The sequence below is a fragment of the Anomaloglossus baeobatrachus genome, chromosome 2, assembly GCF_048569485.1.
Source record: "Anomaloglossus baeobatrachus isolate aAnoBae1 chromosome 2, aAnoBae1.hap1, whole genome shotgun sequence".
Taxonomy (NCBI): domain Eukaryota; kingdom Metazoa; phylum Chordata; class Amphibia; order Anura; family Aromobatidae; genus Anomaloglossus; species Anomaloglossus baeobatrachus.
Window position 1 is genome coordinate 96,109,258 of NC_134354.1, and position 12,707 is coordinate 96,121,964.

At 51.0% G+C, this 12,707-nt stretch overlaps 1 protein-coding gene across 1 annotated transcript in view; it reads right to left on the reverse strand.

Moving 5' to 3' along the window:
* Positions 1-12,707, reverse strand: part of LOC142291008 (transient receptor potential cation channel subfamily V member 1-like) — a 218,308-nt gene that overhangs the window by 131,952 nt on the left and 73,649 nt on the right. Inside the window, exon 4 of the mRNA XM_075335190.1 lies at positions 11,117-11,269. Within this exon, the coding sequence (XP_075191305.1) occupies positions 11,117-11,269 (153 nt within the window). The remainder of the gene's footprint in view (positions 1-11,116; positions 11,270-12,707) is intronic.

The following is a 12,707-nucleotide window of genomic DNA, read 5'->3' on the forward strand; positions in this document are numbered from 1 at the left end:
GACATTTCAGCAGAAATTCAGTGTAGCGCTCACATCCTGCTCAAATATCTGAAGGTGGAGAGAGAGACACTGGGCGCTGTTTGGGCACCAAAGGGTAATTTGGCACAGGGCGCCATTTAGCCTAAGGCCGGCCCTGGGTACAGCTATGTGGGGCAATATTATTTCCACCAATGTAAGCCTTTAAGTCTCATAATGGGGCTTCTTGAACTTTTATGAACCCTTAAAAAGGACCAGAGAAGTGCTGGAAACTGGGAAGACAGCAATTGGTATTTTAACTCGTTACCAACAAATAACGGTAATGTCAGTTCTCCTGTATGTCAGGTCTCCTTGTTTGATGCTCGCTCAGGAACTGAGTCCGCATAATTATGGGCTGATGATCACTGTGTTATTCAGCCATCATCTGCCTCTAACAGCCATGGGTCAACCAGAGCACTGCCTGCAATCTCAGACAACGGCATTTACAGTGTACGGATCGGGGGGAGCACTCCTATCACCACCCATTACTGCTGTTAAAGGGGAACCTGTCAGCAGAAATTTCGCAATAAAACTAAAAGATTCCCCTTCTGCAGCTCCTGGGCTGCATTCTAGAAAGGTTCCTGTTGCTATTGTGCCCCCTTTGAGACCTAAATAAATACTTTATAAATTCTTACCTTTTTGTATGCAAATTCTTTTTATGGTCGCGGGGGCGGACTGTCTTGCATCCGTTAGTCGACCTCCTGCTGCTGTACGCCGTCCCCCATTGCTCATTTACATACATGAGGATGCCCTCCTCATGTAACTGTCCTCCCGAGGTCTTGCGCATGCCCAGTGCCACTCTCAAGGGACTGAGCACTGTGCAAAGTGTGAACGCTGATGAGGTGATTGCACAGGCGCGAGATTATGGGCGTCGCTGTAATTGTCATCAGCAGCATCATCCAAGTACCCGCCCATAATCTCGTGCCCGCGCTTTACCCTCTGCCTCCACTGTTATACACAAGCGCTAGCCATATGAACCATGTTACCTATTACCGCGGGCACGAAATTATGGGCCCTATTACCGCGGGCATGAAATTATGGGCGTGTACTTGGATGACGCTGCTGATGACAATCACAGCGCCGCCCATAATCTCGCGCTTTTAGATTGCTTTCCCAGCCTAGCAGCCAGACACTGAAACTGGGCTAAAGGTGGTCACCATAACAACGGGTTTTTCCCAGCCACCGGTGAGTCATCAGGAAGGTGAGGGCAGCACAGGGGAAGTGAGGGAACAAACAGTTTTTACTTCAGAACAGTCTGAGACACAGAAGAAGTAGGGTCGCAGAGGGGTGTGCTGCATAGCTCCCCTCAGTGGGACCGACCGGGAGGAGTGCTTAAGAGTTCTCATGGGAACGACAGAGGGAGTGCCAGAACATCAGGAACTCACAGGACCGCGGTCGCTGGAGGGCGTGCTTAAGAGCTCCTTCAGATAGGACTGGTCAGACTGGAAGGAGCAGGATACAACCGGTGGAGCGGATGAGACAGAGGAGAAACACGATAGCCATCGGGAGAGCCTAACAGCTCTTTCAGGAGCGGCGCAATCAGGGTGCAGAACCCTAAGGTGACATACACTCCATGTTGCACCATAGGAATCTGCAGGGAAGGGGGATTTCATGTTCCATTGCCCACTACAAAGGTCCCAGGGCACAAGGTAACTGGGTCCCGGGGTAACTTAAAGCAGAACTCACAGTGAGCTACCATAGAACATCTCCGTATGCTGCAACTGATGTTGCTCAGGTTAGTTGTGCTCACAGCTGGAGCTTCCCATGGCTCTCCACCTGTCACCACAGTTAACCTGACCTCAGGGGACCTCAATGAATCCAGTGACTTCACCTGGATATCCTGGAAGAAAATTGTATTTTTTTTATATAAGATGTAGATGTGGTGCTGAAATTTCTACATTATATTCTTACAGCTAATCTACACCTCCTGTTAAAAAAGCACATCAAATCACCATGCAGTTTTGAGGTAGTAGTGATGCAATTTTTTTTTACTAGGAGGTGTAGAGGATGGTGCAGGAATATGGTGTAAAAATGTCAGCACCAAATAGAGACAGCGAAGCCACTAAACTACAAGGTACGCCAACTAGGGAGAAGAAAAACAGAATAGGTTTAGCATAGTATTTAGCTGAAGTCCTGGAAGGATAGGAACAGCCCTGGTGGGGACAATCCACTGCCTGCGTTTCCTGCATGTAAGGCTTTTTTACCTCCAGTGGTGTCGGGAGGTGCCTCCACCACAGTAAAATTAATGGAAATGTTGTCTCCTAAGCAGGTTCAGTAAGCCGAGGAGTTTGTTAGTCGCAATATGGATGTCTGCTCCAAACTCCCTAGACATACCTCATCAATACAACATGGTATTGGTACTGAGCCCCAGGCCAATGTCCGATTTAAGCCGTATCGGGCGTCTGAGGCTCGGTGACAGGCCATCTTAGAGGAGGTGAAGTCAATGCTTGGGGTCATTGAGGAGTCTAAGAGTGAGTGTACTAACCCGATAGTCTTTATAACAAAGCCAGATGGAATGCTACAGTTCTGTAATGACCTCTGGAAACTTAACGAAATATCAAAAGTTTGATGCCTACCCCATGTCCCAGGTGGATAACTTAATAGAGAGGTTAGGGAAAGCCTGGTACTTTTCGACCCTGGACCTCACAAAGGGGTACTGACAGGTGCCCCTTATGGAGGCCAAGAAGGAGCAGATGGCCTTTGTAACACCCGAATGGATGTATCAGTATAAGATGTTACCTTTTGGTTTGAACGGCACACCAGCGGCATTTCAAAGGGTAATGGATGTCATCGTCCGTCCCCATCGCCAATACAGTGGGTACGGAAAGTATTCAGACCCCTTTATATGTTTCACTTTTTGTTTCATTGCAGCCATTTGGTAATTTCGAAAAAGTTCTTTTTTTTTCATTATGTACACTCTGCACCCCATCTTGACAGAAAAAAACAGAAATGTAGAAATGTTTGCAAATTTATTAAACAAGAAAAACTGAAATATCACATGATCATATGTATTCAGCCCCCTTGCTCAGTATTGAGTAGAGGCACCTTTTGAGCTAGCACAGCCATGAGTCTTCTTTGTAATGATGCAACAAGTTTTTCACACCTGGATTTGGGGATCCTCTGCCATTCTTCCTTGCAGATCCTCTCCAGTTCCATCAGGTTGGATGGTGAACGTTGGTGGACAGCCATTTTCAGGTCTCTCCAGAGATACTCAATTGGGTTTAGGAATTTTTTCCTGTTTTCCAGTACACTATATGGTAAAACTAATGGATTAATTCAAAAGCACATCTCATCCCGCAAAAAATAAGCCCTCATATGTCAATATTGATGGAAAAATAAAAATGTTATGGCTCTCAGAAAAAGGGGAAGAAAAAATGAAAATGAAAAATCACCCTTAGGTGAAGGGGTTAACCAAATGTGTATGAAATCTTCCTTTATGTCTTATACAGGGTGTATTGGAATCCTTCTTCCTTCTAATTTTTGGTAATTCTTGCATTGTCCGCATAGGCTTTGTGAAGTTTAGTGTTCCTTCTTTGTAAACTTAAGAACATGCCTAGATAAGGTAGTAATAAGTTAAAATTACACTTACCGGTGACTACCGGCGGATGTAGTTTTATTTCCCACTTTACTATGTCATCTACTGTTGTCATAGGCGATGGAAAAATACAGTGAGAGATGGCCGGGCTATTGTGCTCACACGTTGCATTTTTTCTTTATTTTTTCTTTGTTATGCAAATTTAAAGCTGCTTTTTACAGTACCAGCAAAAGCTAGGAGATCTCATAAATCTAATGCACACAATTGTTTGTTTTCCTGACTGAAATGGAAAACTGCTGTTTTTGAAAGAATATGTCGCGGGCGGAGGAGGGGACGCTGCGCTCACCCACTGCTCGGGTCCGACTGCTGCTGCTACTGCTGCTCGGTGGTGGCTCGAGCGGTGGGCCAGATCCCGGGGACTCGAGCGGCGTTCCTCGCCCGTGAGTGAAAAGGGGTGCTTTGGGTTTAGGGATATTGTCCGTGACGCCACCCATGGTTGTGGTGAGATTAGTGACACCACCGCTGCTCTGGACGGGGATCCCGGGAGCGATGACGGGGAGCAGCTTGGATGTTGGTTCTCCCCTCCGTGGGTAGGGGGGTTGATGGTCCCGGGGCCCGGTAAGGGAGGTAGGGGAGAGTGACAGGCGGGTTACGGGGCCTGGTGAGGTGCAGGGTCGCAGGGGCAGTGCGGTGCCGCACGGCACGGTGGTACTCACTCAGCCAATGATGAATGCAAAGTCCTTGGTAAAACACATGGCTGGATGGACGGGTCCCACAGGCGGCTGCGGTGTTTTTCCCCTGACCCAATTTAGTAGTGTAAGTCCTTTCCTGCCCCTTCTTGTACGCTCCTCCTGTGCTCCGGTTTCCAGCTGGCTCCCCGGTTCGGTACAGGACGGGCCACTACCCTGTCCCGGCTACCTACGGTTCCACCAAGACTGTCTTCCCGGCTCCCACAGACGGCCACTACCGTCTGCCTCACTGGCTACACGAGGGACGTAGGCTCCAACCTAGGCCCCAGTCTGCGTCTGCCTCTCTGCAGACCTCCTCTCTCTTCCTCTGCCTGGACTTGTCTGAGCTGGTTTTTGCCTCAGGCCAGCTAGACTCCTCGGTGGGCGTGCCCATCTGCCTGACTCCGCCCACCTGGTGTGTCTGTCTGAACCCGAGGGAAGAAATCAGGTCTCACTGGGGATGCCTGCTGTGAACTGCTGGGAGTGGGTGTGTGTGTGTGTTGTTACCTGTGGCCCCTGGCTTGTCCAGGGCGCCACATTCCCCCTTAGTAAAATGCAGACCGTCCGCTGGCTGCCCGTCCATCACCGGTTTTATTTTTCATGAACTGAAAAAGAATAAAACGTTTTTAAACATTTTCACACATGCAATTTTTTCATAAAACTTCCCTTACGGGAGGCATATCACTTCAACCGTTGCAACAACAATACACTTTTAATAATAACAACGGAACGGGTCCTTCAGTCACCCACCCAAACAACCTGGCCTTGATGCTGCCCCTAGCAAGTGGGCAACACCCCTTGACCCCAGTCCAAGAACGGGCCCAGATTCGTTAACGGGATGGGTGCTTCGCTGCCGTTGCGGCCGGGCGGACTGCCGGAGCCGTCGTCATCTCCGTCACAGCCGGGCGGACTGCCGGGGCCGTCGTCATCAGAGGTGTGGCCGGGATGGAAGCCGGGACCGGTGGCAGGGTGGTGACGAAGGTAAGGCCTGGGCCCTCCCTCACAGACGCTGCGAGCTCCGCTACCGGTGACAGGGGTAATGGGTCGGTCGGGGCGTTGGCCGCAGGCGCGGGCACTGAGGTTTCAGCGGTGCCGGACGGGCGGGACATCTCGTGCAGCGGTGCTCCAGGAACCAAGTACTTGCAGAGTCCTGGCGTCCCTGCTTCCACAGCCGCGGTTCACAGGCGGCCAGACGCCATCCGTCCCCCTTAGTCTTTTTCCAGCTCCTCCTCTACAGGGGCAAAACTTCGGCTTTCGCACCTCCACTGCTCGGGAAGACGCTCGAGCGGGGATTTTTCGCGCCCAAAATGGCGGCTTTTCAAGATTTTCGGCCGGACCCCTCCGGCGGTCACAAGACGCACCTCTACCAGACGGCAGAGTGGTAAGATCCTGTTCGTGACGCCAAGTTGTCGCGGGCGGAGGAGGGGACGCTGCGCTCACCCACTGCTTGGGTCCGGCTGCTGCTGCTACTGCTGCCCGGTGGTGGCTCGAGCGGTGGGCCAGATCCCGGGGACTCGAGCACCGTTCCTCACCCGTGAGTGAAAGGGGGTGCTTTGGGTTTAGGGATATTGTCCGTGACGCCACCCACGGTTGTGGTGAGATTAGTGACACCACCGCTGCTCTAGACGGGGATCCCGAGAGCGATGACGGGGAGCAGCTTGGATGTTGGTTCTCCCTTCCGTGGGTAGGGGGGGTTGATGGTCCCGGGGCCCGGTAAGGGAGGTAGGGGAGAGTGACAGGCGGGTTACGGGGCCTGGTGAGGTGCAGGGTCGCAGGGGCAGCGCGGTGCCGCATGGCACGGTGGTACTCACTCAGCCAATGATGAATGCAAAGTCCTTGGTAAAACACATGGCTGGATGGACGGGTCCCACAGGCGGCTGCGGTGTTTTTCCCCTGACCCAGTTTAGTAGTGTAAGTCCTTTCCTGCCCCTTCGTGTACGCTCCTCCTGTGCTCCGGTTTCCAGCTGGCTCCCCGGTTCGGTACCGGACGGGCCACTACCCTGTCCCGGCTACCTACGGTTCCACCAAGACTGTCTTCCCGGCTCCCACAGACGGCCACTACCGTCTGCCTCACTGGCTACACGAGGGACCTAGGCTCCAACCTAGGCCCCAGTCTGCGTCTGCCTCTCTGCAGACCTCCTCTCTCTTCCTCTGCCTGGACTTGTCTGAGCTGGTTTTTGCCTCAGGCCAGCTAGACTCCTCGGTGGGCGTGCCCATCTGCCTGACTCCGCCCACCTTGTGTGTCTGTCTGAACCCGAGGGAAGAAATCAGGTCTCACTGGGGATGCCTGCTGTGAACTGCTGGGAGTGGGTGTGTGTTTTGTTACCTGTGGCCCCTGGCTTGTCCAGGGCGCCACATTCCCCCTTAGTAAAATGCAGACCGTCCACGGGCTGCCCGTCCATCACCGGTTTTATTTTTCATGAACTGAAAAAGAATAAAACGTTTTTAAACATTTTCACACATGCAATTTTTTCATAAAACTTCCCTTACGGGAGGCATATCACTTCAACCGTTGCAACAACAATACACTTTTAATAATAACAATGGAACGGGTCCTTCAGTCACCCACCCAAACAACCTGGCCCTGATGCTGCCCCTAGCAAGTGGGCAACACCCCTTGATCCCAGTCTAAGAACGGGCCCAGATTCGTTAACGGGATGGGTGCTTCGCTGCCATTGCGGCTGGGCGGACTGCCGGAGCCGTCGTCATCTCCGTCGCAGCCGGGCGGACTGCCGGGGCCGTCGTCATCAGAGGTGCGGCCGGGATGGAAGCCAGGACCGGTGGCAGGGTGGTGACGAAGGTAAGGCCTGGGCCCTCCCTCACAGACGCTGCGAGCTCCGCTACCGGTGACAGGGGTAACGGGTCGGTCGGGGCGTTGGCCGCAGGCACGAGCACTGAGGTTTCAGCGGTGCCGGATGGGCGGGACATCTCGTGCAGCGGTGCTCCAGGAACCAAATACTTGCAGAGTCCTGGCGTCCCTGCTTCCACAGCCGCGGTTCACAGGCGGCCAGACGCCATCCGTCCCCCTTAGTCTTTTTCCAGCTCCTCCTCTACAGGGGCAAAACTTCGGCTTTCGCACCTCCACTGCTCGGGAAGACGCTCGAGCGGGGATTTTTCGCGCCCAAAATGGCGGCTTTTCAAGATTTTCGGCCGGACCCCTCCGGCGGTCACAAGACGCACCTCTACCAGACGGCAGAGTGGTAAGATCCTGTTCGTGACGCCAAGTTGTCGCGGGCGGAGGAGGGGACGCTGCGCTCACCCACTGCTTGGGTCCGGCTGCTGCTGCTACTGCTGCCCGGTGGTGGCTCGAGCGGTGGGCCAGATCCCGGGGACTCGAGCACCGTTCCTCACCCGTGAGTGAAAGGGGGTGCTTTGGGTTTAGGGATATTGTCCGTGACGCCACCCACGGTTGTGGTGAGATTAGTGACACCACCGCTGCTCTAGACGGGGATCCCGAGAGCGATGACGGGGAGCAGCTTGGATGTTGGTTCTCCCTTCCGTGGGTAGGGGGGGTTGATGGTCCCGGGGCCCGGTAAGGGAGGTAGGGGAGAGTGACAGGCGGGTTACGGGGCCTGGTGAGGTGCAGGGTCGCAGGGGCAGCGCGGTGCCGCATGGCACGGTGGTACTCACTCAGCCAATGATGAATGCAAAGTCCTTGGTAAAACACATGGCTGGATGGACGGGTCCCACAGGCGGCTGCGGTGTTTTTCCCCTGACCCAGTTTAGTAGTGTAAGTCCTTTCCTGCCCCTTCGTGTACGCTCCTCCTGTGCTCCGGTTTCCAGCTGGCTCCCCGGTTCGGTACCGGACGGGCCACTACCCTGTCCCGGCTACCTACGGTTCCACCAAGACTGTCTTCCCGGCTCCCACAGACGGCCACTACCGTCTGCCTCACTGGCTACACGAGGGACCTAGGCTCCAACCTAGGCCCCAGTCTGCGTCTGCCTCTCTGCAGACCTCCTCTCTCTTCCTCTGCCTGGACTTGTCTGAGCTGGTTTTTGCCTCAGGCCAGCTAGACTCCTCGGTGGGCGTGCCCATCTGCCTGACTCCGCCCACCTTGTGTGTCTGTCTGAACCCGAGGGAAGAAATCAGGTCTCACTGGGGATGCCTGCTGTGAACTGCTGGGAGTGGGTGTGTGTTTTGTTACCTGTGGCCCCTGGCTTGTCCAGGGCGCCACATTCCCCCTTAGTAAAATGCAGACCGTCCACGGGCTGCCCGTCCATCACCGGTTTTATTTTTCATGAACTGAAAAAGAATAAAACGTTTTTAAACATTTTCACACATGCAATTTTTTCATAAAACTTCCCTTACGGGAGGCATATCACTTCAACCGTTGCAACAACAATACACTTTTAATAATAACAATGGAACGGGTCCTTCAGTCACCCACCCAAACAACCTGGCCCTGATGCTGCCCCTAGGAAGTGGGCAACACCCCTTGATCCCAGTCTAAGAACGGGCCCAGATTCGTTAACGGGATGGGTGCTTCGCTGCCATTGCGGCTGGGCGGACTGCCGGAGCCGTCGTCATCTCCGTCGCAGCCGGGCGGACTGCCGGGGCCGTCGTCATCAGTGGTGCGGCCGGGATGGAAGCCAGGACCGGTGGCAGGGTGGTGACGAAGGTAAGGCCTGGGCCCTCCCTCACAGACGCTGCGAGCTCCGCTACCGGTGACAGGGGTAACGGGTCGGTCGGGGCGTTGGCCGCAGGCACGAGCACTGAGGTTTCAGCGGTGCCGGATGGGCGGGACATCTCGTGCAGCGGTGCTCCAGGAACCAAATACTTGCAGAGTCCTGGCGTCCCTGCTTCCACAGCCGCAGTTCACATGCGGCCAGACGCCATCCGTCCCCCTTAGTCTTTTTCCGGCTCCTCCTCTACAGGGGCAGGGCTTCGGCTTTCGCGCCTCCACTGCTCAGGAAGACGCTCGAGCGGGGATTTTTCAGGTGGAGCAGACACCACAACCGGGACAAAGTCAGAATTGACCTTCACAATGCCAGACCAGCAACCATAAATCAAGGTGGATCAGCCAAGTATGGTGCTTAATTAACAATGCATGTGGGAAAGGGTGAGGTGGCTGTGTGTGAACAGCTTCCAACAGAAGGAATTTAGCAAACCAACATCAGGCGTGCATGGCATGGTGGTGGTCAGTCACCGGACCAATAACATAAAAACAGAGGAGAGAGCCTGCACTATCTGAAAATGGCATGCACTAAGATAAAGTCTAAATAAATTCACGGATTAATTCCAACTGTGCTATAATACAAAATGAGATTTTTAGCATATAATTGATCAATTTTAGGAGGCTGCATGGCACATGAAATATATAAAATAGAGTAGGACCCCCTTATAGAGATTTGCCATGACGTTGCAGGGGTGGCTCAAAGAATTGATCAATTATTTGCTAAAAATCTCATTTTGTATTATAGTACAGGTGGAATAAATCCGTGAATTTGCACTTTATATATGATGCATGCCACTCTCAGATCGTGCTGGCTCCCCTTTCTCTGTTATGGTTTTAGTTATGCTACATTGGTCTGGTGGCTGACCACCACCATGCCATGCACGCCTGACTTTGGTTTGCAACATATTCCTCCTGTTGGTGGCTGTTCACATTCAGCCTGCCTCACCCTTTTCCATAGGCAATGCTAATAAAGCACCATACTTGGGAATCCTCCACCTTTATTTATGGTTGCTGGTCTGGCACTGTGAAGGTCAGTTCTGACATTGTCCTGGTGTGTGTGGCATCTGCTACACACGCTGGGACCTGAGCTGCCTTCTATCCGCTATTGATTTTTTTTGCAACATGGAAGCGGTTATACACAGGTTACAGGTATATGTGCTCCAATATGCTTCTGTTTTTAATTTTTTTTATCTAGGAGGCCGCATAGCACATGAAATATATAATATATATATATATATATCCCCTATAGAGATTTGCCGTGAAGTGGCAGGGGTGGCTCAAAGAATTGATCAATTATTTGCTAAAAATCTCATTTTGCATTATAGTACAGTTGGCATAAATCGGTGAATTTGCACTTCTATATGGTGCCTCTCAGATTGTGCTGGCCCCCCTTTCTCAGATTTTGAAAGAAGTAGCAATGTCAACTCTTTCAGGGTTTTTGCAGCTTTTTTGCAGTGTTTTTTTTCAACATTAGAAAATATTATATAGGAAAAACGGGTTTAATGCCGCACTAAAGGATCACTTATGTCAGTAAGATGAAAATCTCTTTTATTTTAGTCAATCCAAAGCGTTTCATAGACAAGGACCGTCTCCTTTGAGCTCATAAAACCTGTAGCGCCGGAGTCTCTGCAGAGGCACCATTGGCTCACCACCCTGGATGGGTCATGTCCTTCCCCGCAGTACTCCAGCCATCCACGTGTGCTGCTGCCTCCTTCTCCTCCCAAGCCCTGTACAGTGAGCCGTAAAACATGTACCAGAAAAACACGAACATTGAAAATAAAAAACATTTTCAACTCACCTTCTCCAGTGCTGCTTGTCTCTGGCCTCTGCTGCCTCTGCTTCAAAGCCGGCTCATTACTGCATGCATATTCATGTATGCAGGAACAGCCGACCCGGAAGTAGCTTCCACGGGGGCAGAAACAGAGCAGAGCTGAAGAGTTCAGAACCACGGACAGCAGGAGCAGGGGTAGGTGAGTATACATCCATGTGCAATCACGGATGACGGAGCACGGATCACGGATTACACATGGACAACCAACAAGTGCCGTGAATCATGGCACACGGAGGGACATATGCGTTTTTTACACGTCAGCGTAAAACGTCTGTGTTTTTTACTGACGTGTGAAAGAGGCCATATAGATTTTTTTCTTGGCTTTACTTACCTTTATAATAGTCATTAGTATATTTTGCATTAACCAGTGTTTCCAAATTATCAGTGTTCTTAGCAGCCTCCAGCAATATTGGGATGGTGTTATTCATTCCATTTTTTAAATTCCACATGGCCTTTATTAAACACGTCTTTCCAGTATCAGGATCTGAATATTTAAAAGAAAAGGGAGAAAATTATTTTGAGGGTACTTTTTTAAATCATTTTTCCTTTTGGCTACATTACTGTATTTTTCTTCAAAATCTCGTATTAAATGATTTTTGATAAATTTGGTACACCTTTAAATATGAAACCTCCTGTTGTTTCTCCACTTTTTACTATACTTTATAGTTGAGTAGAAGTGAGACTTTATAGAAAATGTACAATGTACACAATTCATAAATCTGGCTTGCTGTTCAACATTAGATTAACCACACAAACTTTGTCACCCACTTTGCAAGAGTGATGCAAAATAGTAAAAAGTCACACTTTTCTAATTTAATAACACCATGTCCAAGAAAATCTGTGACTTTTTGATGCCTAAAAACTTGCACATAATACATTTTACTAATGGAGTGTGTATTTGGTTTATTCTACCTCAGTAAATTCGTTAGCTTATAAGTAGTGGTGAGCGAGTACCAAAATATTTGTACTCACTATCCTCTTAACAAGTACTGTCTAATACTCGTGTATTCGTTCTGAATATTGAGTGCAATGCAAGTCAAAGGGAAAAACTCCCCGAACAATGTACTTTTTGCGCGAGTAGTGAATAGTATGTTGTTCGGGTTACTCGTTACATTGCAAGTTTTTCCCATTGACCTGCATTGCACTAACTATTCGAAACGAATATGCAATTATTAGACAGTATATTAGACAGTAGTCGTTAAGAGGATAGCGAGTACGAATAGTTTGGTACTCGCTCATTACTTCTTATAAGGTAAATTACACATAGCTTTAAGGGTACTTTACACACTGGGTTATCGGTACCGATATCGCTAGCGAGCGTACCCGCCCCTGTCGGTTGTGCGTCACGGGCAAAACGCTGCGAACATCGCTAACACCCGTCACACGGATGTACTCGCGACGTTGCTCTGCCGGCGATCCGCCTCCTTTCTAAGGGGGAGGGTCGTGTGGCGTCACAGCGACGTCACAAGGCAGCCGTCCAATAGAAGCGGAGGGGCGGAGATGAACGAGACGTAACATCCCACCCACCTCCTTCCTTCCGCATTGCCGGTGGAGGCAGGTAAGGAGATGTTCGTTGCTTCTGCGGTGTCACACATAGCGATGTGTGATGCCGCAGGAACGAGGAAGAACATCGCTACATTCAAGACAACGATTTTTGGTGTTTGGTGCAGTGCGGTACGGTGCCTGGTGTACTCACTCTGACACAAGACACTGGAGTCACTGGTAAACCAAACGGAGTGATGAACGGGGCCCGCAGTCGGCTGCAGCTTCTTCCAGATTAGGTTGGTGGTCCCCACCTTTCTCCTGCACGTCTGTGTAAATGTTCTGACTCCTGTGCCTAGGCACCGGTAGTCTGTTCCCCGACTAGTATTTGCCGGAGGAGCACGTTTGCCCGCAGATGCTGGCCCTTTTTGGTCTCTATG